This window comes from Amia ocellicauda, chromosome 7, assembly GCF_036373705.1.
Source record: "Amia ocellicauda isolate fAmiCal2 chromosome 7, fAmiCal2.hap1, whole genome shotgun sequence".
In the NCBI taxonomy this organism is placed as follows: domain Eukaryota; kingdom Metazoa; phylum Chordata; class Actinopteri; order Amiiformes; family Amiidae; genus Amia; species Amia ocellicauda.
This window is the reverse complement of record NC_089856.1, coordinates 2,229,125-2,256,248: the sequence shown is the minus strand read 5'-3', so window position 1 is coordinate 2,256,248 and position 27,124 is coordinate 2,229,125. Positions and strand designations below refer to the sequence as shown.

The following is a 27,124-nucleotide window of genomic DNA, read 5'->3' as shown; positions in this document are numbered from 1 at the left end:
TGTGTGTGTGTGTGTGAGTGTGTGAGTGTGTGTGTGTGTGAGTGTGTGTGTGTGATCGTGTGTGTGTGATCGTGTGTGTGAGTGTGTGTGTGTGTGAGTGTGTGTGTGTGTGAGAGTGTGATCGTGTGTGTGTGTGATCGTGAGTGTGTGTGTGTGAGTGTGTGTGAGTGTGTGTGTGTGTGTGTGTGAGAGTGTGATCGTGTGTGTGTGATCGTGTGTGTGTGTGTGTGTGTGTGTGTGTGATCGTGTGTGTGAGTGTGTGTGAGTGTGTGAGTGTGTGAGTGTGTGTGTGTGTGAGTGTGTGAGTGTGTGTGTGTGTGTGAGTGTGTGAGTGTGTGTGTGTGTGTGTGTGAGAGTGTGATCGTGTGTGTGAGTGTGTGTGTGTGTGAGTGTGTGTGTGTGTGAGAGTGTGATCGTGTGTGTGTGTGATCGTGAGTGTGTGTGTGTGAGTGTGTGTGAGTGTGTGTGTGTGTGTGTGTGTGAGAGTGTGATCGTGTGTGTGTGAGAGTGTGTGTGTGTGTGTGTGTGTGTGTGTGTGTGTGATCGTGTGTGTGAGTGTGTGAGAGTGTGATCGTGTGTGTGTGTGTGTGTGTGCGTGCGTGTGTGTGTGTGCGTGTGTGATCGTGTGTGTGTGTGTGTGTGTGTGTGAGTGTGATCGTGTGTGTGTGTGAGTGTGTGTCTGTGTCTGTGTGTAACTCTGATTTCAGTTATTGTAATGTTGAACACAGTAAAACACAAACACAAACCGCGGATCTCATCTCCCTCTACTGCTCAAATCTGGCATCACCACATTGAATTCTCCAAAGTCCTAAATGGTGACCTGTAAATATAGACTTAGCAAGATAACACTGAAATACGTGTTTTCTTGTTCTCTCTCTCCAGTTACAATCAAAGCAATTACACACACACATCAATAGTAACAATAAGCATCACACCTGTAAACACTGTGGACATTCCTTAACACAGGGAAGTGGGATAAGACACTGGAAACATATAGACAGTAAGTTTGAAACATGCAGCATATTCTCTGCTGTGTGGCTATAGGTCCCCAGTTTAAGATGAACCCTGGGCTTTTGTATTGTGTTATATATTACAGCCCCAGTTGAGCACATATATCTTATTGTATTTGTGAATGTTTAAGGGGGAGTTTAAGTAACTGTTGTGTTCGTTGTATTTCATAGAACTGTGCATTTTATGAATAAAGATTGATTGTACTCCTGGCCTCCTGATTGCTGCTTGATCTCCCAGGTGTGTAAATAGTGGACCTGTCTGATGTAGAGAAATATTGAAGCGACACTCCAGTCTAAAGAACAATGTTTGGAACAAGAAACAACAACTGGAGCAAAGGTCAAACAATGCGATGTGGTTCAACAGCGAGGCACAAGGTGGTGTCGTCTACACTACACCACATCTCCATTTTCATATTTGTCCACTGTCCTTAATTGCTCTATAAGGGATACCAAAGCAAAAGTGGTTTGACCAATCAATTGCATCACACTTGCTCTGGTTATTATTAGTAATAGTATTAAACACTTATCTCTTCTATTCCTTTATTTCATCATTATTATTTGAACATGCCCTGCTCAGTATAATAAAATAAATAAGTAAAACAGGTAAAGAACATGAAGAACTCAACTGTAAAGTCCTAAACAGTCCAAGCGTGTTGCTTTGCTGGTAGATCAGTTACAGAGCGAGTCTGTCTGGTGGTCTTGACTGTCTTTCACTGTGAGAGAAAACGGGGATCTTGTCCGCAGGTGGCTGTTTCCTCCAGGTGCTGTGTCTGAGGTGCTGCACTCTCCTCTGACTGGGGTGCTTGGCCCTGAAACACTGAGCGCTGTGCTAACTTGCACGAAGTCCTCATCCTGGTCACAGCAGCTGCACACTCTGCCCTGGTGGCTTCAAGCAGATCGGCTTTCTGATGTTTGGGAGTCCTTTGCAGATGCGTCGTATGACAGTTTGGAGATCCGTTTCCTCCAAGGCAGGTCCTCTAACACACTGTGCTACTGGCTATGAAGTCTTCATCCTCCTTGACTTCAGGCGCTGCGGAGGACCGCTCCATGATTTGCAAACTGCGCCTATGCCTGGCACCCCCCTATTTACATCACTTTGCTTTATTTATTGCTGTAAATAGTGAGTTTGACTACTAAGAATAATCAATTCTAACAACAATACTAATACAAAATTATTAAACACAAATATGGCAAGCACACACTGGCACTGATAAAAACAAATTATAGCTAAATTATTAGCTATATTAACTAGCGCTGTGTGTGTAGTGTGTGTGTATATATAAAAGGCAGCATTTTCAATGTATCTTTAAAATATAATGCACTGGAAATCACCTTTTGCAAGATTACATTGATTTTGAACTATTATTCATATTTCATCATTGTGATGGAGTGATCCCATCTCTATTACAACTACACTACTCATCGCTCGTTTAGTGTGATGCAGTGTGTTGTAGTTAAACTGGTTTTTAAAAGTTATTAATGGTGGTAATTTATTGTATTTAAAAAAGGGGAAAAATATTTAAAAAAAGGGCATGGTTGGTATTAACAACTCTTATGAACTTACCTGCAGTGAAGGGAAAGGGGGAGTTGGGCTGGAGTTGCTGGGGTTGGTGTGTGGGCGGCCATGTTGGTGAAGGGTATAAGTGGTTACAAAGGCCGTCATGGAGAAGTGCAATATATGCTTGGCCATTACCCTATTTATTGTATTAAGGTAGCCACTCTTAATTCTCTGGCCATAAGGGAAGGGTTCAAGGGGTTATAGGAAAGAGGTGTTTTCAATAATGTTTTGTTTTATTTTTCTTTGTGCTAATGTTGGTTTGTTTTTTTCATGGTTTTTGATATAATTAGTTTTGTTTATTGATATCATGATGTAGCGTAAGGTACACTTATAAATTTCAATTAAAGAAGTGAATTTACAGTATCACCTTATCACGAATCCTGGAATCTTGTAGAACTCAATTTCTGTAATAATTGGACGCAGACAGATATAAATTGTCAAATTTATTCAAAACAAAGACTAAATGTAGCACTACACTAATTATACAAAAGGGAAAAACTAATTAAAATTCAACTCTAGATCAACAAATCAAAGACAAATCACTTCCGTGACCAAATCAAAGACCATGGGATCGCATATGATAACACAAATCGTTAAACAAAAAAGGTTATAAACACATTGACTACAATACCGGTTAGTAAGACGAAGGTGAGTCTCTCATTAGTATTGTTAGTCAGACATGAAATAACTACACAGGTTAGTATTTATGTCAGGTAACTTCTCGTTATATATATATCAGTCTCATTTACGTTTAGGTGGAGAGAAAGATCCTATCATTACTTGTTACTTGCTTGATTTATGACTGAACGCAATCCATGCCATCTTTTGGAAATGCCGGTTGGCCTGGGTTCGTAGCTCTATGTCGGGATTTCGGCTCTCATCCACTTCAAAGAGTTTTTATCACCTACAGGCCCCTTTCTCCAGACATCTCATAGCAGGATTCCAAACTATTTGGCCTATTCTTGGTGCCGTCCTCCCCACAACTGTCACTTTGATGTAAACCAGTTCCAAGCTGATGAGCTAAGGGAATCTGATAACTTTGGGGGGGAGAGGTATTCTTTAGATCAGTGCTTCGGCTCAGAGCTAAAATGCTCTTATCAAAATACACCCAACATAACGCTACAATGATAATGGGTAATTTACTGTATTTGGGTCTATATCTATCTATATAGATATAGAGATATTTATAATTTATTAGTGGTATGTTCTTGGGGTATAAAGAGGGAGTGTGTGAACTGCTAGGGGTCAGTTGGAAGGTTGGGTTCCTCCAAGGAGGTGGCTAGAGTAGAGGGTAGCTCTTGTTTTCCCTGCTCTCAGGAGTTTTTCTGTTCTCTTGTGAAGGGATAGATTTTCTACCATTATTCTGTCCAGCTATTTGTTTTTTTGTGTATGTTAAAAAAAAACTTAATTAAACTACTTTCTTCTGGAGAACTGTCTATGTGGTCCTACGTGTTCCCTGCTTGATAACACCTGACCCTGGGTCCGTAACAATCATCATCAACTTTATGTAAATAGGACCATTTGTTTTAAAAGCAGAGCGCTGAACAATAGGCCTACATACAAAGACACAAACCCGGTTAATGGATAGTCTCTAATACAGTCAATACATCAACGTGAGCACATGTTCAGAAATGCAGCACAATTAAGGAAGTAATGGACAATTAGCACAGATAATTAGTGGATGATGGATGATAGTCCATTGATTTACCCTTGAAGTTGAGCAAAAACTGTGATCAAAACATGTTTCAAAATAAGTTAAAATTAAAGATAATTGAAGGAAACTTTCAACAAAACCAGGTTAAAGCATGTTAAAAAGAATGAGCCCGTAACCCCTTTGGTAGACAGTGGAATTAATTTAAATAACTACTTTCTAATAATTTAATCATCATGAAACTTCTTCAGTATTTAGATAAAACATATTAAACGTCCATTTACTTTTTTTTAGTGTCCAAAACTTATTTGTGACAGAGGAAGGTGGACATGCAGTGATATTGTGAAAGGAAACAAATTATGAGAGTTCACAGAATAAAATACTCTAAAGGCAGTAAGGTGATTTATCCTACGGTCTAGCAAAACATCTCAGAGAAACTCCGTTATGAAAGGCAACAGAAAGCCCGTTTACTGGGATCACCCTCTGCGCATGCGTAAGTAGCAAACAGTTCTGCTGTCCGCTGAGCCTCAGATTCTGTCAAACCTAATAATGTTGCATTTCTACCTCAACGACCAGACCTACGAAGTGACATGGCGAAGTTCTTCATCCAAACCTCAACCTCTCCTCACAGGCGTTCCCCAAGGCTACGTCCCAGGCCCCCTCCTGTTCTCTCTCTACACTCGCTCCCTGGGCCCCTCATCGCATCCCGTGGTTTCTCCTACCACTTCTACGCTGATGATGCCCAGATCATCAGCTCGTCCAGTCACTGGTCCTCTCCCGCCTGGACTACTGCAACTCCCTCCTGGCCGGCCCGCCTGCATCTACTACCCGCCGCTCCAGCTCGTCTGGTGTCTCTCTGCCCCGATTTGCACACGCTACTCCACTGCTCCGCTCCCTCCACTGGCTCCCGATAGCGGCAAGCATTCAGTTCAAGACATTGACCCTGACCTACCGCTGTCTGGACCACACTGCACCAAGATACCTTCAGTCACTCGTCTCTCCATACATCCCCTCCAGACCACTGTGCTCCTCCAGTGCCAGAAGGCTAACTCTGCCTCCTCTCCACTCTCCTTCCTCCAGAGCCGCTCCTTCTCATCCCTGAACCCTAAGTGGTGGAATGACCTGCCCACCGAAGTCAAAACAGCAGAGTCCTGGACCTCCTCCCGGGTAAAGTATTAATTTCTCTGGATAATTTTGATACGACAAATCATTCATCAATATAATCGAAAATGTATTACATTTTTTGGGAGGTTGGGGAGCCTCATGACCAAATCACTGTTTCCCCTACACAGGTTATTTGATCCCAGAGCAACCACAGAAAAGGACTCGAGTTAAAACATACAATATTTTATTCATCCTCTCCATACACACGCACACACACGCAAGGGAGATACATAATCATTTCCATAGTACACAGCAGCAAAAGCATAAAATACGAAGTGCGAGTGCATTTAATATCCCATTCCTTTTTAGTTCAATCCCGGCACCTAGTCCTAGTCCGTCCACAGCGGGGCCTTTGGAGAGGCTACCATCCCCCCTTACTCCCATTCCTTCGGCCCTCCGGGAATGGTCAGCGGCACAGTCCGTCATGCACACACACATTTTAAAATAAAAAATTGTGATGATTCCATACATTTTGTTTGCTTTTATTTGTTGCAAAGGAATTACGCATGAATTCATGAGGAACATACTGGAGATAAGAAGACCCTTAATAACCATGAATCCTAATGGATTCAGACCCTCTTACTCGCTCGCCAGGGGGTTGTGAAGACATGATATATACATATGATCAACTTCATTTATTAAAAATGAATTCCATATGATTAAGAGCCTTAATTCACATACTTGAATTACAAATTAATTTCATCTGAGTTCACATGAATTACATCATGTATTCATGTGTTTGTCCTGTTTGTCCTGTCGGAATTCATGAGGAATTAATGCCCATTATTTAAACGTGTTACCACACTGATGAACTTTTGAACTTATTATGTTATAATGCTCTTATGCTTTGTAAGTCGCACTGGATAAGGGTGTCTGCTAATAAATAAATAATACAAATAATAAAGTGTCGGTATTTAGAACTTTTTAAGAAATCTTTTGCGACAATTTGTTGTTTACACCTTGGGGTCTATTCATCAAAGTGTCAGTTTCAAAAATCAATATTATGGACAGATTAAGAATGGTGTGTGAATTATCACGTGGATTTCGTCTTTCTTGACAACTGCGTGGCGTTGTGGCATGTTAGATAGCGACTGTTTTCCACAATCTGACAAATCCCAATTACCTAATTTGAATATAATTGCCTAGGCAAGTAGGTTAAGGGAAGCAATTCATCAAACATTTTTGGTGCAAAGAAGGACCATTAACACCACATTGAAGCTGTTCGTAACACGGTCCAATCATGGATGGTGCTGCAGTGTTGGCAGAAAATGGGGGTGTGAATACATTTCCAATGGTAGCCCTCGCAGCATATGACCTTATAGAACACAAGGCTGCTATACAACAGCATAATCAGGGTCAGCAAAGGCAAATCCATCCAAGAGTCTTTAAGCAAACAATGTCTTTCCTTAACATGCCCAGTGATGAGGTTAAAAAGGTTCAGGCTGGAGAGCTGAGATATTTGACCTGTGTGAGGAAGGGAGATCTGCAAAGCCAGTGTAACACCTGCGCCCTGACTGTTCCCCGCTTTCACCGCTAGAGGTCACCCTAGCCACACTTTCCTCAGGCTCTGTTCCAGGACTCTGATCACTCCATTATTCAATCATCATCGCCACTGTTCTCATTAATCATCTCCACCGGTTTCCAATTCCCACACTCATTACAACCCTTATATATTCTCCATTGTTCCCTCCGCCAAACATGAAGTCTTGCCTTGTCTATGTGCAGCAATTCTTGTGTTTTTAACGGGACAGCATAGCCAATGGGTTTACAGCTGTAATTATGCAGTCGTTTCCTTGCCAAGTTACATAATGTTTAAAAAATGCAATACATTTCTATTTATTTATTATCAGGGACCTTTATCTCTTGGTAGCTGCCCTGAATGTCCCCGTGAAGGCCCTTGAACAGTGGTTAAGCTATAGATCACATGACAGAAAAACATTTTAACAATAACAATCCTGAGACAAACACATGGGATATAATTAATGTTTTGCGCTTCATAGTGGAGTCTGCAGCTCTGCAGTGACAGGCTGCGCAGGACAGCAGTCTGCAGGGCGCGGCGTTGTGTGCAGGGCTGTCTGCGCAGAACTGCTCACTGTCCAACACATCCAGGGTCATCGCCGTGTCATGACTTGAGCTGGCAGCCGTGACGGCCGCTCCTGGTCCATTGATCCTGGATGCCGGTGAGGACAGCATCCTGCGAGTCTCTCCTGCTGCACAAGGTGGCCGGTAACGGCGACCGCCCCGCCGTGGCTGTTCCCTGTACGCCATGTTCCCCACGCAAACCGCAGCTCCTCTCACACTGACAGAGCCGCAGCTCTCGGACCAGAGTCGGGCCAAACCAGCCCTGCGCTGAGCTGCTGGTTTGTGATCCAGCTGAGCCCCCGGTTACTTAACTAGTTAATTTGACTGAAAACACTTTTATTGGTGCTTCAAGACAATATGACCGATTAAACACACATTTCATTCAGTTAAGGTCTTAATCAAGAGCTCAGCGGGAACAAAAGCCACAAGAGGCCCGAGTGCTAGAACCTAAATACTTAAAAAGTAATTCTGTAGAAAGCTCATCAGTGAACATCAAATATAAATACATTTCTTGAAATGGTTATATGAAGATAAAAACATTAAAAGAATCTAACCTTCTGCCAAGATTATTTAATTTCCTTTGTTTTTGTAAAAAAAAGAAAGAAGGAACCCGATCCCCCACCCCCTCCCCTGGAGAAAAAGAGAAGGAGAATATCTGTTCTGGTGACAAACATGTTGCACAAGTTGAGGTCTGCTTTCTCTGGCACCCGTGTGAGAGCGGGTTCACGAGAACGGGTTCTCTATGGGTCTCTCACTGAGGGGCAGCGCGGCCCGTCACAGCACAGCCACACGGCAGCAGTTTGTCAGTAAAGGCCTGAGACAGAAGTCATGCTGGTCACCAAGGACATAGAAAGAGCCGGTGGGGGGTGGGGGGCAATTCCTGTCCCGGTGCGTCGGAGGGGTTGGGGTTTTCATGCCACCGTGGATCTCAATTCCTTCCCTGAAGTCAATATTAGACTCAAATCACCCTCTTTTGTATATCGAGGAGTGGAATTGCCTGCACCCCCTATGGAAAATGTTAAACCTCCTCCTCCCCCCTCCATCAAGTCTCCACCTCAATGTGGTTTGTTTTGCACAATTAATCTAATTGCAGAGGATCTGGAGTCTGAGTGACTGGTTATTTGTCTCTGGTTGTCTGGCACAAGATGCCAGCCGTGGACTTCAGCACCGGGGAGGAGGTTAGAGTGGGGAGAGTCGAGAAGGGAAAGAAATGCAGCGTGGAGATCAGGCAGACTAGGATATCTCCTGACAGTGTTTCAGTCAGAGGAGAAAAACAACAACAACTAACTAACAAACACACAAACACAGGAACAGACCTGGATACCAACATCAGCTATTTGAGCTTTGCAGTTTGACGCGCTCCCCAGATTAAATTCCAGACCAGATTCCAGTCCCAAGTATTGCCCAAAATGTGGTTGTAACGTACCGCGGGGCACGGGAACAGGCATCCCAGTTGCGGTGCGGGGTAGAGGTGGTCAGTCAGGTGTGGGTCGGATACCGGCAGAACAGGGCAAACAAGGACAAGGCAGAGACGTGGCCGTGGTCACAGACAAGGGTCGGGCGATCAGGCAAACTGGCAATCAGGGGAGGAGCAAGGTTGTGGTCAGGAAGTCAAGCGGGAGGTCAAGGAATCAAGGCAATAGCTAGGCATGGGTAAACTGCTCGGAGATGTAGATAAGACTGACAAAACTTTGCAAAGTGTGAGATACAGTGAGGGGTTTATATGTGGAAAGGATAACCAGTTTGAGAGGTGCAGGGCGAATGGGAGAAGAGGGTGACCAGAAGTGCTGGTTTTCAGGTATGTAGATTGAAAGGAGCTGGGAGAGGTGACTGGAGAAGAGGGGTGATGGTGACATCTAGTGGTGAGCTGGGGATGTGCTTAGAACTGTGACAGTGGTCCTACGTCAATCTAGAAAAAAATAAACTCTATTATTAATATGGAGGGGGTTTGAGGAGAGATTTTTTAATAATTAAGTCTCAGTTTGCCTTCACCTGCTGTTCTGCTGTTCCCAGCAGTTCCTCAAGTCTCTCCTCTTTTGGTAAACAAAGACAACAACTCCAAGTATTAGAACAGATATCATTCCAAATATAATGCACCTTGTGATTCCGAGACCTAAATAAAAGGGAATATGAATCGATTGTTACTCATCATCAGTATCAGATGATTGTTTATTTTGTTAGTTGTTGTATAAGACAGTAGAGCTGAAGTAATGGAGTTTATTTGCTCTGACTGACAGGCTGGGATTGAGGACGAGGCCATCGGGCCCCCCCACAGGGAGGAGGGCGCTGCTGCCGGGGCGGAGACTGGGGAGCCGAAGGGATGCAGGTCTTAATGTTCAGCGAGAGGGAGCGTGGGTGCGGCGCTGTGTGAAGCGAGGCTACGGACACTGAGGGAAGGAAGCCTGTAATCTGGGGTTCGTGACAGTGTTGCCCCTGATTGGTTGTGCTGTGATTGGGGGTTGTCCTCCTGCCGCACTTCAGTTTAAAACTCCATGTAGTATGGAGATCAGGTGTGGTACTGAGTGGCATTTCCGTGCCCTGGAGCTCAGCTTGCCATGAACGCTTAAGCATTAGAAAGTGTCCGTCTCAGTTGCTTCCATTTGTCAGTGCAAGCAGCCTGTGTGACATCATCTGCCTCAGGGTGACGCCCAACCTTCCCCCCAAAAACCCCCTGTATTCCCCACCCCCACCTCTCAGTCTTCTCTCCGTCACTCCACACCCCTCTCTTCACACTCTAGAAGTGACGGACTGAGCTCGCTTCCTGTGTCACATTCCTACACGTCATCACCGATACAGGCTGAGTTGCTGTTAATGTACACTATGAAAGACTCAGTCGAGCTTTAGAACAGAGGCCGTAAGACGCATGAGTTAGCTGTGCTGGAGTCATGTAAGAAGAAACTTTCTTCTATATGGAAAAAAATATATTTTTTACATAAAGTATATGAGGGAATAATGAAAAATCAGTACCAAAAGAGTCAGAATAAGATCATTATCACTGCGTCCAGAAAAGCTGTGGAGGAAAGACAGGAGACTTGAACTTACCTTCCTCCACGCTGACAACGAATGTCTTGGACGCTGTGCCATAGCTGTTCGTAGCGTTACACACATATTCTCCAGGGAAGACGGGAGACAGGTGCAGCCGCGTCCCCCCTTCCTCAGACTGGGGTTGTTGGTCATTGGGAAGCCCAGGGGGGAATTTCCACTCGTATCTCGGGGCGGGGTTACCGCTGGCGCTGCAGGTCAGGTATTCGTCCTCCACACCATGTTTAACTAACACATGCTCAACATGCGGATCCTTTAAAACAGGCTCGTCTGGAAAAGAAAGGGTTAAGAAGTCTCGTTTATGAAAAGAAACCCAAGCACAGCACGAAACATTATTGTCCTCCTGCCTTCCAGCCCCCGCTACGCAGGTAAAGATGCTCATTTATGTGTGAAAATGTATTTCAGCTGCACCAGTGATTTTCAGACTCCTTTAGATGGAAAAATCACATCTGTCACCTACAGTCAGACAAGCCGTTTGAACAGCTATTTTGTACAGTTTGTATTACTGCACTGTTGTCATGGACGTGCCAAAGCTCAATTATTTACTAACTGGTTAAACACCCCTGCAAATATCAAGGTAATCGGCACATTAACACACTTTTAACACATTCTCAGCAACGCAACAGCACTGCAAAGGCAGCCGAAGCCAATTAGAAATGTTCTGTGTCAAAGGGAGCGATTACATCCCATTATAGCAAGAAATTATGAATAACATTGAAGGGGGGGCATTCTTAGGTTGTTTTAATGAAAAATCATCAGCAGAGGTCCTGTGCACCACTCCACAACACAGGTCCGTCTCCTCAGTCCAGAGACGAGCCGCTCAGAACCGGTCTATCACAACTGACGGGCACTAGACCTCCAGACCTGGAGACTGGCAGGGTCGAACCTCAGTCAGGGGTCCTCACCCCACTTTCCTGCAGACCTGAGGCAGCGCAGTGTTCGCAGTGCTGCCTGTACCAGCAACTCATCTGACACCTTCCTGCCGCTGTGTGCTGTGGGTTTGAACCGACACGTGTGGTCGGAGAGCTGCTGTGCATTTGATAAGATAATTAAAACCTGCTGAGTCAATACATAGGAGCTCTATAAAAAGCTCCTCTGCCTGCAATGCTTCATTTGAAACACTTTTGTTTTGCAAACCAGGTGTGATCTGTGGACACTTCACTTCCTTTATATGCTCTTGCGTTTCTGAGAAACACCTCTATGTGTCAAACAACCAGCCTGCCTTGCACAGAACCAATGAGTGAGATCTGTTCAGGTTGCTTGTGTGAAATCTTCTGTCAGTTTGTTTAGTCTTGTACAACTCAGAGGGTTTGCTTTGATGGAACAGATAACAGACTTCAGAAGTGCTTTGTAGGCTGACAGTATCTGACAGTATCGCATCGAGGCTGTGCACGAGTTCAGGGACACTTCCTGGCTGTCCAGCCCGTGTTCAGACCCAGTCAGCGCAGCAGCCCGTGTGCTCTAGTGCTGCAGACGCGCAGGAAGAAACCCTTTCCTCTGCACTGACTCTCCTCATGCCTGCACACACAGACGCTGATACAACTGGTCTAGATCAGCACCCCCCCCCCCTCGCTAAAGAGCACCGCAGCTGCCCACTGCGGAAACACTGAACGCGAGAGAACACACCCTCAGGGTCACACGCAGACAGCCCGGTCCAGAGGGACAGTGTTGAACCCACACGAGGGATCAGACACCACAGGTCAGACAGCCCTCGCTTCGCTTTGAGCAGGACGTCCTGAGATGCGATGTGCAAAACTGTCAGAACTGCCTGTGCAGAAATCAAGCACCAATCTGCCCAACATGCATGGCGGTGGAACTCACACAGCACTGTGATGTTGAGGGGCTCAGACTTCATCACAGGGTTTGCTTGTAGTCCTTCTGGTCCCAGTCTCAGCTCTGCCTCACACATGTACAGAACTCTATCATCAGTGCGATTGGGGGTTATGGGGAGGGTAGGAGACACATTCACAGGTGTTCTAGTGGTGTTTCTAGTGAAGGTTTCTGTGTGGATTAATGCCCCCCCTCTATACCAGTTCACAGAGAGATACTGGACTGGGGCGATGCTCTGGACATCACACTGCAGCAGGTACTGTCTCCCCTCCTCCATTGGACCAGTGTGTCCCACAGAGCTGATAGAGACTCTGTCTGGATACTCTGTGGAGGGAACATTAAAGGGTTAAAATTAGAAGGAAATAAAATCTACAAGGAAACACATTAAAACACATTAAAAAAAAGACTTCACACCTGCCATCTCCTTCATTCACTGGTGCTTCCAAATTCTCTGCTACAGCCCCATATCAAAATATAAGGATACTTACTGTAGAGAAGGATGTTGAGCTTTTTCAAACACTGCTTTGGCTCCGTATCAAAGTTTGCGTAGCATTTGGGCTCTACAGCCCAGTCAGTCAGATTGCTGACGCTCCAGACGAGAGACTGGGGACCCGTCTGCATGTCTATGGATCCAACCGATGCCTCCCAGCCCATTCCTCTGGTTGTCCGTGTTACAGTGCAGTTGGCCGATACTGGATCTCCATATTTCACCACCACTCTCTCAGGGTTAATCTCAATGGGACAGAACGCAGCAGCAGCTGAAAAACAACAACGACATCATCACTGAGGAACTAAATTGCAAGGGTTGCCCAAACATGTTCTGACCCGAGAAGATTTCACTGTCTCTCTAAACCTGCAGTGTTGACATGGGTCTAAATGTGAGTTTTGAGGCAAAATGCCCCAAAAACAAGCAGGGACTAAAGACAGCTGCAGTGCAGGCCTGGCAGAGCATCACCAGGGAAGAAACCCAGCATCTACCTCAACTACCCTCACATTAAAGATGAAAGTCTGCACTTAAAGCACATCTTGATTGTTTCCTTTCAAATCCATTTTCAAAAATGATGACAATTGTGTCACTGTCCAAATATTTATGGACCTAACTGTATATAGCAGGACTGTATTTAGCAATTATTATTTCCTCTGATATCAATACAAGGTAAACAAGCTAAACTCCAGTTTAAAGTCCTAAGCCAATCGAAAGTAATAAAACGAATAACTGCAGAACGATGAATTAAAAACTATTTGTCCATTGCAGCTTGTTTGCTGTATCCTATCAGATCAGCATCTCCCTTCACTCATCCTTTTCTACATCATTTACAATGGGGTTAGTTTTGAACTGAAATCATGACTGAGGAGGTGGGAGTACATGGTCTGCAGGAAAATATTTTGACACGGTTAATACACCCGTCCCCACCTTACTCCTAAAGGCCCCGTCACCCTGAAACATTCCTGTTAAGAATGAGTTTCTATGTAGCAACTTATGCAGCAGACATTTTTGCGCATTAAATATAAAACAGGATATACGCACAGGAAGCCCTCTCACACAGCCCCCTCTACGTGACTCAGAGTGGAGGCCTCCACTTTCCATGTTCGAATGTCTCAGAGCCTTCTCACTCACAACATCAGCTCAATGAGACGCCAAAGATTTTAAAGATTTGTATATTAGTTCAAGAGCGAGTTCAGTCTTTTTCCCAGATAAACAGTTCTGCCCAGTAAAGCCTGTGGAAACGTGAGCAGCGCAGTATGAAGAGCATCATTCGGACTTCAGACACTCATATGCACACAGGCAGTCCTAATCATGGGGTCACATGCAGATCACAATCCTCCCAAAATGAGGAGAGCGATATCTAATCCAGTCTGATGCAAAAGTGGAATATCCACTGGAACAGAAAAACCTGAACGACAGTAGAAGCTTTGTACAGGTCATGCTGGTTACATCCATCGTGGGGCTCTGAGGGGACATTGCTCAAAGCAAAGGGGAAAGTGATGCCCTTCACGAGGGACAGTATTATCTGCCGAGAATGGTTTACACAACAGCCAAGTGAGACAACCCAGACTGGGACTCAAACTTTGCAGATTAGCAAATTGAAAAAATAAGTCTTATCTGCCAAAGAATAGACCTTTTGTGATTATTTACTGTAGCTCTGTCCAGCTATGACAACCCAAAGTGGAGACATGCACATTGGTGAAATAGTTTATACAGTTATATTGTGGGACATTCACCTAATGTCCCCCCATTATTATCCATGAGTGTTTCAGTATATCAGTCAGGGAGGAGTATTCTACTGCTAACACTTGCTTTAGACAAGGGGGGAAATTAATTCAAATTATAGAGAATGACAGAATCCCTAATTCATTCAATGATATTTTGCTTTGGGTTATTGTTACAATGTTGCATTAAACTCACAGTACAGGAGCGAGGTCTACTGGAAGAGCTCAGTCTGATTTGTGGATTTGATGGGTTGACCATGGTGTTCAGTGTGATGAGAGCCTGACCTCAGTGGGTCAAGGAAACTGAGCACGCAGCTCAGCTCAGCCACATGGAAAGTCTGGTAGCGATCTGGGACTGGTGGGGGTGGGGGTTTATGGTGTGTGTATGTGGGTGCTAGTTAGTGTAGTGGGGGATGTTCCAGGGTTAAGGGTTAGCCCTGCATGGGAACATGGGGGGCGCCGTGATTGGAGGAGCCAGTCTCGGAGCCAGAGAGTTTAAATACAGGTGCCCAGTTCCCGCACAAGTTAGTTTGAGAGTTAGTCCAGTTCCACTGCAAGAGTGCACAGCGTGTGAGGGTTGCGTGTTTGAGGAGTGTTGCTGCAGCCTGAAATTGCACTGTGCCAAATAAAAGTTCCTGTTTGTTGAACCCTGTGTCCTCTCCTTACGAGGAGAAACCAGAAGTTGTTACAGTATGAAGGATCTGTACAGATGAAGTGAAGTAAAATAGCACATAATAAAATAGCAGAACTGCACTGGGAACTGAGATTATAGAATTAGCAAGAACATTAGGAAGCATTTTTAAAAGTAAACTGGAGTCATTTCTGGAACACAAACCACATGTTATAGAAAAATGTATTTAGAGGACCTGTACTGTGCAGTAACAGCATAATATCACAGTTATTCATATTAAACTACTGGTTAACACTGTGGCTGCTGTTCTCGCCATTCAGCGCTGAAAACCTGCTTGTTTCAGGATGTTTCTACACTGTGCCTTTCTAAAAGTGTCGCACAGTCTTTCTCAGTTGGCTTTTTGTTCGTGTGGTTTCTTATTCATGCAGCTTCCTATTCAGCTAAGTGCACACATTTATTAATAGTTTAATATTTAGCAAAGTAAGTAACGGGTTAAAGCACCCAAGGGGCATTTTCTCTACCAGGTCGCAGTATGTTTACCCTGGCCCAACATGGCTTTCATTGGCAAAACAGCAGGTAAACATGCCACATATGCCAACCTATTTATACAAGTTTAATATCTAGCAAGGTAATTAATGGGTTAATTCGCATTGGTTCACTGATGTCTCTGCGTTTTCCTGAAGAGGGGAAAGGTCTCTATCAGGTCCCAGCGCGGGTCCCAGTGGTAAAATGGGAGGATACATGCCACATATGCAATGCAAAAACATAGCAATGTAAGCAACGGGTTAATTCACCTTGGGTCACTTACTTATCTGCAGATTCCTGTCCACAGGTCATTTCTCTACCAGGTCACAGTATGTTTACCCTGGCCCAACGTGGTTTTCATTGACAACACAGCAGGTAAACCTGCCACATATGCCAACCTATCTATCCAATTAACATTGACAGTAACGGGTTAAATAATAGCCTAATTGTTAAATCGTATTATTGTTAAATCTCCTCTTGTTATTGTTTACTCATCCATGAAGTCTTAATATTTCAGATAATTTTTGTATTATGCCGTGTTTGTTTCCATCACAGTGTGTCCCACTTTATTATGCTAACTGATATTGCTATTAATTGTTTCCATTTCATTATTTCCACTCTGGAGTGTTGGGATTTATATTTTGCATCTTTGTGTAACATTATTCTTTAAATATTACATAAATGGTGTTGTATCTCAATTCTGGCCTATAACATGTGGTCATTCATTTATATATACACTCACCTAAAGGATTATTAGGAACACCATACTAATACTGTGTTTGACCCCCTTTCGCCTTCAGAACTGCCTTAATTCTACATGGCATTGATTCAACAAGGTGCTGAAAGCATTCTTTAGAAATGTTGGCCCATATTGATAGGATAGCATCTTGCAGTTGATGGAGATTTGTGGGATGCACATCCAGGGCACGAAGCTCCCGTTCCACCACATCCCAAAGATGCTCAATTGGGTTGAGATCTGGTGACTGTGGGGGCCAGTTTAGTACAGTGAACTCATTGTCATGTTCAAGAAACCAATTTGAAATGATTCGACCTCTGTGACATGGTGCATTATCCTGCTGGAAGTAGCCATCAGAGGATGGGTACATGGTGGTCATAAAGGGATGGACATGGTCAGAAACAATGCTCAGGTAGGCCGTGGCATTTAAACGATGCCCAATTGGCACTAAGGGGCCTAAAGTGTGCCAAGAAAACATCCCCCACACCATTACACCACCACCACCAGCCTGCACAGTGGTAACAAGGCATGATGGATCCATGTTCTCATTCTGTTTACGCCAAATTCTGACTCTACCATCTGAATGTCTCAACAGAAATCAAGACTCATCAGACCAGGCAACATGTTTCCAGTCTTCAACTGTCCAATTTTGGTGAGCTTGTGCAAATTGTAGCCTCTTTTTCCTATTTGTAGTGGAGATGAGTGGTACCCGGTGGGGTCTTCTGCTGTTGTAGCCCATCCGCCTCAAGGTTGTACGTGTTGTGGCTTCACAAATGCTTTGCTGCATACCTCGGTTGTAACGAGTGGTTATTTCAGTCAAAGTTGCTCTTCTATCAGCTTGAATCAGTCGGCCCATTCTCCTCTGACCTCTAGCATCAACAAGGCATTTTCGCCAGTCCAGAATCTCCCATAGGTGTTCAATTGGGTTGAAATCTGGTGACTGCGAAGGCCAGAGCATATGAGTCACATCATTTTCATACTCATCACACCATTCAGTGACCCTCGTGCCCTGTGGATGGGCATTGTCATCCTGGCAGAGACACTCCCATCAGGACAGAAATGTGTCACCATAGGATAAAGGAGATCACTCGGAATAACTGTGTCATGATGTGCAGTGAGCCTTCCCTCTAAGGGGACAAGTGGACCCAAACCATGCCAGGAAAATGCCCCCCACAGCGTAACAGAGCCTCCGGACCCCCTCACTGTAGGGGTCCAGCAGTCAGGCCTGTCCCGTTCTCTTGGTGTCCCACACATGCACTCGCCCACTTGTCCAGAACACGAGCCAGTTGAGCGTCTGTGTGACTGAAGCTCCTGCCATTCGTGCCCCAATAATGCCCCCTCTTTCACAGTCACTTAGATCCTTTCCTCTTGCCATCTTGATCCAAAAGCGAGGTCAGCTGAACTGCTCAGCATTTGTATACATGCACAGAGCATGACAGGATGTTAATTGCTTAATTGTATCATGCAGTGCACCTGTTTGGAGGCATCTGCATTCGTTATGTTCCTCCACTCATTTATTCATGTTTTTCCTTGTCACCCGTCTGTATGTAAGTATGCATGTATATACACTGCCGGTCAAAAGTTTTAAAACACCCCCATTTTTCCAGTTTTTATTGAAATGTAAGCAGTTCCAAGTCCGGTGAATAACCTGAAATGGTAAAAAGGTAAGCGGTAAACTGCCAGACGTTAATAAAAAAGTTTACGTTACCAAAACTGGGAAATAATGTACATTTCATAGTTATACTGTGTTACTACACCCTCTTAAGCATTATTTGGTGTTACACGCAGCTCCTGTGCATAGAAGTCACACTGTATTCCTACAATGCACACATCGTTTGAGAGCTTATTCTCTTGGCTACCAGCGTGTTTCATTCTCAAACACATCCGATTCACCACCGTCATTCAGAGCCTGGGGGGTTCATTCAGACGGTCAAAGATTACTCAGTTTCGATCGGATTTCTTTGCAAATGGGCTTGTTTTGTTCAAAACAACCTAACGATTAATCCAGTATATATTATTTGATGTTCTAGTTCAGATCCAATGATGTAAAATCGTTGTGTATTAGTACACTGTAAACAGTTTTCCATCTTGACATGTTGAGCTTTCTACGGGTGTGTGTTGCTTCTACCAAAATTGCTTCTATTCCTACTCAGACCAAGTATCCCCCTACCCCCCCATTTCAGAATGCAGTAGGGGGGCGTAAATGCTGGAGGGTATAAAAAAAACACATTTTTCACATCAGAGAATGCTTCACATCGTCACAAAGCTGAGAGTCTCAGCTCTCATGGGATACCAAACACTTGGCAAACAACACAGTGAAGAGTCCACGTGGGATTAGAGAGAACAACACGGAAGTGGTTTAATAACAATTCCATTATACATTTTTTATCTCCATTTATTGTCAATTGTTTATTTGTTCTATGCTTTAATTTCAGAGTACATTGAGACATTACATTTTCAATAAACTTTTCAATTAAGTTTCAATAAAAACTGGAAAAACAGAGGTGTTCTAAAACGTTTGACCGGTAGTGTATGTATATATATATATATATATACACTCACCTAAAGGATTATTAGGAACACCTGTTCAATTTCTCATTAATGCAATTATCTAACCAACCAATCACATGGCAGTTGCTTCAATGCATGTAGGGGTGTGGTCCTGGTCAAGACAATCTCCTGAACTCCAAACTGAATGTCTGAATGGGAAAGAAAGGTGATTTAAGCAATTTTGAGCGTGGCATGGTTGTTGGTGCCAGACGGGCCGGTCTGAGTATTTCACAATCTGCTCAGTTACTGGGATTTTCACGCACAACCATTTCTAGGGTTTACAAAGAATGGTGTGAAAAGGGAAAAACATCCAGTATGCGGCAGTCCTGTGGGCGAAAATGCCTTGTTGATGCTAGAGGTCAGAGGAGAATGGGCCGACTGATTCAAGCTGATAGAAGAGCAACTTTGACTGAAAGAACCACTCGTTACAACCGAGGTATGCAGCAAAGCATTTGTGAAGCCACAACACGTACAACCTTGAGGCAGATGGGCTACAACAGCAGAAGACCCCACCGGGTACCACTCATCTCCACTACAAATAGTAAAAAGAGGCTACAATTTGCACAAGCTCACCAAAATTGGACAGTTGAAGACTGGAAAAATGTTGCCTGGTCTGATGAGTCTCGATTTCTGTTGAGACATTCAGATGGTAGAGTCAGAATTTGGCGTAAACAGAATGAGAACATGGATCCATCATGCCTTGTTACCACTGTGCAGGCTGGTGGTGGTGGTGTAATGGTGTGGGGGATGTTTTCTTGGCACACTTTAGGCCCCTTAGTGCCAATTGGGCATCGTTTAAATGCCACGGCCTACCTGAGCATTGTTTCTGACCATGTCCATCCCTTTATGACCACCATGTACCCATCCTCTGATGGCTACTTCCAGCAGGATAATGCACCATGTCACAAAGGTCGAATCATTTCAAATTGGTTTCTTGAACATGACAATGAGTTCACTGTACTAAACTGGCCCCCACAGTCACCAGATCTCAACCCAATAGAGCATCTTTGGGATGTGGTGGAACGGGAGCTTCGTGCCCTGGATGTGCATCCCACAAATCTCCATCAACTGCAAGATGCTATCCTATCAATATGGGCCAACATTTCTAAAGAATGCTTTCAGCACCTTGTTGAATCAATGCCACGTAGAATTAAGGCAGTTCTGAAGGCGAAAGGGGGTCAAACACAGTATTAGTATGGTGTTCCTAATAATCCTTTAGGTGAGTGTATATATATATATATATATATATATTAGGGCTGTAAATATTTGATTGTTTAATCAATGGGCATTAGTTGATTAATCTGTAGATTAATCAGGCACTTATTAAGTGTAACAGTCTTGAAGTGGTTGTGCCACACAGTAATACTTCAATAAATACTAGGCATTGAACGAACAGTATAACAATGCTGAATGGGAATGGTAAAAACAATATAAATTAATAATACTTTTTTTTTTTTTTAAATACACGTTAAATACACTTGGACCTGGTGCCCATGGTGAAGAATCCGCAGACACATCAGTGGCCCAAGGTGATTTTACCCGTTAATTTAATTACTAAATATACGACTTGTGCACGGATGGCGTGGCATGCTTCCCTGACGTTTTGCCACTGTGGACCATGTTGGGCCGGGCTAAATACACTGGGACCTGGTAGAGAAAATGTGCATCAACAGAAAACTGCACAACTGTGATCTGACCTGTTACTTTCATTGCTAACTGTTTAGCTATAAATAAATGCGTGAACATAAGCTGCGAGTAAGAAATCAACTTCAGCGCTGAGCTTGAGCTGTAGAGCTGCAGCAGAAACACCAGGGACAGGGACTGGGACAGGGACAGTGACTTGTGCAAAAAGGTACAGCTCAATGACTTGTAAGCATACATACTATGCATACTATGGTAAAGCAGAATAGTACATTATATACCTGTAGAGATCTAAGGAGGAAAGACGATTAAACACACAAATAGTCTGTATCCACACATAGACATTGAAATGGGAATGCAGGGTCCCTTACCTGTGCGCAGCAGACACAGAGCCATGAAAGCGCAGTGTCTTGGCGCAGTCCAGTCCATGGCGGCGGCTGGGGGTCACCTGTGTGAGGGGTCTTCTGGGCTGTGTCTGTCACTGCAAATAGTAACTCCGAGGATCGCCTTGCTGAAGTGAAGTGTCGTAGAGTGTGTCTGAACGGCTGTGTCCTACCCCAGAAATAAAACACATGCCCTGTATATAAACCACTCCCCCGACCCTTGCTGCCTAATATATCCCACCCACTGACTGGTGCCATGATAATGAGATTATCAGTGTTATTCACTTCACCTGTCAGTGGCCATAATGTTATGGCTGATCGGTGTATATATATATATATATATATATAGAACATCATAAAACACAAACACAAACCGCGGATCTCATCTCCCTCTACTGCTCAAATCTGGCATCACCACATTGAATTCTCCAAAGTCCTAAATGGTGACCTGTAAATATAGACTTAGCAAGATAACACTGAAATACGTCGTTGCTCGCTCAGTTCAATTTCAATTTCAACTTAAGGAGCTTTATTGGCATGACACACAAATTCATGTTGCCAAGCAATTGAACATTAGATACATGCATGGAAAATAAATACAATAATAAATCACAAAGCCTTATAAAATGTATTAAAATACAGAAAAAAGGACAATATAAATTATATTTTGTACATAAAAAGAAAGGAAATAGTAATATTAATATACATAAACAATTTACTTATTGTTTTTGCAAAAACACAGAATAACAAGAACATACATTTACAATTCCTCTGCCAGTCGGTGCTGGTGTGAAGTGTGACGTTGTGTCCCTCCCCCAGCAGGACTGAGTTTTTCTTTCTTATCCATTCTTTCAAAGGTTGGGCGAATATTTATTATTTTATTAAAGAATATGTCCCTTATTTGGGCATAGATATTGCAGTGCAAAAGAAATTGCATCTGTGTCTCGAACTCTCCTGTCTCTCAGTGACCACACTGTCCTCTCTGTGTCCATCTCTCCTGTCTCACAGCACTGCTCCTCTCTGTGTCCACCTCTTCTGTCTCTCTGTGACCAGTGTCCTCTGTGTGTCCACCTCTTCTGTCTCTCTGTGACCACAGTGTCCTCTGTGTGTCCACCTCTTCTGTCTCTCTGTGACCACAGTGTCATCTGTGTGTCCACCTCTTCTGTCTCTCTGTGACCACAGTGTCATCTGTGTGTCCACCTCTTCTGTCTCTCTGTGACCACAGTGTCATCTGTGTGTCCACCTCTCCTGTCTCCCTGTGACCACAGCGCCGCTCCTCTCTGGGCAGCCAGCTCTGCCTGTGTCGGCCCGTCTCTATGGCCAGGCTGTGATCACTGAGCCTGTACTGGGTCAGGATCCGTCTCTGCTTCGTATCTCTGACAGTGAAGAGAGACTGCCAGGGTGGACTCTCTGTTTTGGCCCCGATAGCAATCCAGTTCACTTTGGGATTTAGTTTCATTGTCCCAATGATCCAAAGAGGAGGTTTTGGGTTGTTCTGTAATCTGCTGGGCTCTGATTGGCTGTTCAGCAGTGCTGCTCTGAAGCTGGTCAGTGCTCTGGTGGTCAGTGCTGTGAGCTGCAGGGCCGGCTGACAGAGGGGACTCTTCCCTGGGCTGAGCTCTTGGGTTTTTATGGCTTTAGATTGTAATGAGTCTCGTGGGCTAATTTTGATCTCTCTCCAGTTACATTCAACTGGTGCATTATTGGCATGTCAGACATTTGTAGTATTGTCAAAGCAATTACATACACACGCCTCATCAGTAATAATCATCATCTATGAACACTGTGGACATTCCTACACAGGGAAGTGCTGGGGAAGCTACTGCACAAACCGTTTGGAAAAGTTATAAGAATACATTAGACTGGTTTGTTTTGTTTTGGCTTTGTTAGAGACAAATTTTGGTTTTTATTTTGATTAATGCATGTATTGTTAATTATAATAATGCATCAGATTGATTTTTGAATGTTCTGTTGGGAAGTTAATTTGATTTAGTTATATGCACTGATTGGTTTAAGTGCACTGGTTCACTTGTTTTGTTTTTGTTGAGATTTATTAGATTTTAAAATGAAAATGTTAGAAATGAATTTTAAACAATTTTAATCATAAGCATTAAAATTTGAATGTTTGTATATCTGTAAATGTAAAATACTATACCAATAAAAACAGTATTTTACTGGGAGCCAGTGTCCCCTCAGTGACCACCAGCTCCACTGACCGCATCATGGAAGCACAATCAGACAATTTGATGCCCTGATGACGCACTAAAACGGCTCTCATTACACGGGTTACTGACACCCCGCCCACTGCTGTGAGAGAAACGATATTTATTTTTAAAAAACAGGGATTTAGCATTTATTTAAGTATTTAATTAAAAAAACGAAATATTTATAACTGTGGAAAAAACTACTTAAGTATTTACTAAATCTGGTAACACAAGATATGTTAAATCTGTGAAAAATAAAAAAGTGTGCTGTTTTACATTTGATGCCCCATATTTAAATAGCTCACCAATGAGGCTTTAAAATTAGACACCGGTCTCACCTGCTACATTCAGAACTGTACATATTATCAATAAAGATTGATTGTACTCCTTGCCTCCCGATTGCTCCTGGATCTCCACAAATGTGTAAATAGCGGACTCTGACACACTCGCCAGTGGAAAGAACAATGTTTTGCAAAAAGTAACAACTGGGGCAAAGGTCAAAGAGTGATGTGGTTCAACAGTGAGCCACAAGGTGGTGTCGACTACACAGCTACCATGTCTCCCTTTTAATATTTGTCCACTGTCCTTAATTGCTCTATAAGATTTACCAAAGCAAAACTGGATTGCATCAATTGTATCACACGTGCTCTGATTATTATTTGTAATAGTTTTAAACACTTATCTCTTCCATTCCTTTATGTCATTATTATTATTTGAACATGCCCTGCTCAGGAGAAGAAAATAAATAAGTAAAACAGGTAGAGAACATGAACTGAACTGAACTGAACTGTTGAACTGATCTTGTCCGCAGGTGGCTGTTTCCTCCAGGTTCTGTGGCTGAGGTGCTGCACTCTCGTCTGACTGGGGTGCTTGGCCCGGAAACACTGAGAGCTGTGCTAACTAGCTTTAGGTCCTCATTCTGCTAACCCTCTGGATCGGCTCACCGATGTTCGGGAGTCCTTTGCAGATGCGTCGTATGACAATTTGGAGATCCGTTTCCTCTGACGCAGTTCCTCTAAGACACCGTGCACCACGCAGCGCCATAGCAACTTTTCATTACTGGCAATTACAGTTGGGTGCATAAATATGTGGTCAGTGATACAATTGTCATCATTTTGGCTCTGTACACCACCACAGTCCATTTGAAAGCAAACAATGTGCTTTAAGTGTAGACTTTCATATTTAATGTGAGGGAAGATACATCCAAATTGGGTGAACAGTGTAGAATTACATTTTTATATGTGGTCCCCCAATTTTAGGGGCTAAAAGTAATTGGACAAACTGACATAATCATGAATTAAATTGTGAGTTTCAATACTTGGTTGCAAATCCTTTGCAGCCAATAACTGCCTGAAGTCTGAACACATAGACATCCGCAGATGCTGGGTTTCTTCCCTGGTGATGCTCTGCCAGGCCTGCACTGCAGTGTCTTTAGTTCCTGCTTGTTCTTGGGTGTTTTGCCTTCAGCAAGTGAAATGCTGCTCAATTGGATTCAGGTCAGGTGACTGACTTGGCCATTGCAGAACATTGCACTTCTTCACCTTAAAACAGTCTTGGGTTGCTGTCGCAGTATGCCTTGGGTCATTGTCCATCTGCACTGTGAAGCGCTGTTCAGTGAGTTTTGAAACATTTGGCTGAATTTGAGCAGATAATATAGTCCTAAACACATCAGAAGTCATCCTGCTGCTTTTGTCAGCAGTCACATCATCAGTAAATACAAGGGAACCAGTTCCAGATGAAAGTCTACACTTAAAGCACACATTGTTTGTTTCCTTTCAAATCCATTGTGGTGGTGTACAGAGCCAAAATGATGACAACTGTGTCACTGTCCAAATATTTATGGACCTAACTGTAAGTTAGGATCGGTGATGATCTGGGGGTGCTTCAGCAAGGCTGGAATCGGGCAGATATGTCTTTGTGAAGGACGCATGAATCAAGCCACATACAAGGCTGTCCTGGAAGAAAACTTGCTTCCTTCTGCTCTGACAATGTTCCCCGACTCTGAGGATTGTTTTTTCCAGCAGGACAATGCTCCACGCCACACAGCCAGGTCAATCAAGGTGTGGATGGAGGACCACCAGATCAAGACCCTGTCATGGCCAGCCAATCTCCAGACCTGAACACCATTGAAAACCTCTGGAATGTGATCAAGATGAAGATGGATGGTCACAAGCCATCAAACAAAGCAGAGCTGCTTGAATTTGTGCGCCAGGAGTGGCATAAAGTCACCCAACACCAGTGTGAAAGACTGCCAGACACATGAAAGCTGTGATTGAAAATCAGGGTTATTCCACCAAATATTGATTTCTGAACTCTTTCCTAAGTTAAAACATTAGTATTGTGTTGCTTACAAATGAATATGAACTTATTTTCTTTGCATTATTCCAGGTCTGACAACACTGCATCTTTTGTGTTATTTAGACCAGTTGTCATGTTCTGCAAAAAAATGCTCTAAATGACTATATTTTTATTTGGAATTTGGGAGAAATGTTTGTCAGTAGTTGTCACAAACACAGAACTGTATCTGTCTTGTGGGGTGCAACACTATCAACATTAAACTGACTACACCACCCCAAGAAACAAACAAGGTTGGGGAGGGCTCTACACCAAGCTTACTTCTCCAGCAGGTTCAACAAAGATGCCAGTGCACCCAATCACAAACACCAGTTTAGCAGCAATTATCACTGTTTATCTGCTCATTAAAGCTGGGCAAGAAATCAGCTTCCTATCTGAAAAGAACAGTGGGAGGAACTAAAATAAAATAAATAATCACTAAAATCATCTTTAATATGACCAGGGCGAATAAAAAAATTCCTAAAATATATACCTAAAACCGAGCACAAAGCTAATAAAAAAACAATTATGGGCTCTATTCATCAAAGTGTCGGTATTTAGAACTTTTTAAGAAATCTTTTGCGACAATTCGTTGTTTACACCTTGGGCTCTATTTTTCAAAGTGTCAGTTTCAAAAATCAATATTATGGACAGATTAACAATGGTTTGTGAATTATCACGTGTGGATTTCGTCTTTCTCGACAACTGAATGACATCATGGCATGTCAAATAGCGACTGTTTCCCACAATTTGACAAATCCCGGCAAAACAAGTTCCCTCATTGGCATATAATTGCCTAGGCAAGTAGACAAAGGGAAGCAATTCATCAAACATTTTTGGTGCAAGGAAGGACCGTTTTTCTGTCCGAGTTAATACCAAGTATCGGATCCAGTTAACGCCATAAGAATTTAATAATAATAAACAAGATCATATTATAAGAGAAAAATTAATTGAAAACGTAACAAGAATATTTTTGAGTAAGAGTGAAATAATGGATGTTGAGATCAAAAATAAAACAATCTAAAGTACAATGTATAGAATTGTAAACAAAAAGAATATCTAAAGCAAAAAATAATGCAAAAGCAAAATATATATATATATATATATATATATATATATATATGTGTTATGTCTATATCTTTAATTAAAAATGTTTTGTTTATAATTAAATTTAAAAGCCACGTAGGTGCAACCCACTCAGTCGTGTAACAAATTTAGCGCAGAGTGGTGACATGTCAGACCAGCTCTCCTGCTCATTGATTGTGTTGGAAAAACTGTTACACAACCTGGTGAACCAAGAGACACATGATTTACGCCTCCCTCTAAACCCCGCCTTCACGGAAAAACTGTCAAATCTCACAATCGAATAAACATTGAGCAAAAGCAAATTTTCTAGTTTTGTAACCAAAGGCAGAAACTCCAGACAAGAGCATCAAGGAAACGGACTCAATTAGTTTTACTTTCGCTTTACAATTATTTGCTTTCAAGTTTTTTTTGCTTTTTATATAATTATTTTTGTTTACATTTACAGCCCGTATTTTGTTTTCTATTGTTCTATTTTTGATCTCAACA

At 43.1% G+C, this 27,124-nt stretch overlaps 1 protein-coding gene across 2 annotated transcripts; it reads right to left on the bottom strand.

The window, feature by feature from the left end:
• Positions 1–5,545: 5,545 nt before the first annotated feature.
• Positions 5,546–26,538, bottom strand: LOC136752500 (intercellular adhesion molecule 2). Of its 2 annotated transcripts, XM_066707865.1 has the most exons (6): positions 21,003–26,538; positions 12,826–13,095; positions 12,329–12,661; positions 10,508–10,777; positions 9,458–9,578; positions 5,546–9,374 (listed from the first exon to the last, which is right to left on the bottom strand). In XM_066707865.1, the coding sequence occupies exons 1-6, from the start codon at positions 21,058–21,060 to the stop codon at positions 9,365–9,367; spliced, it is 1,062 nt and encodes a 353-aa protein (XP_066563962.1). In that variant the 5' UTR covers positions 21,061–26,538; the 3' UTR covers positions 5,546–9,364. The 2 variants fall into 2 exon arrangements, with proteins under 2 accessions (XP_066563962.1, XP_066563963.1); XM_066707866.1 differs by lacking the exon at positions 9,458–9,578 and having other exon boundaries at positions 5,546–9,038; positions 21,003–26,537.
• Positions 26,539–27,124: the final 586 nt, after the last annotated feature.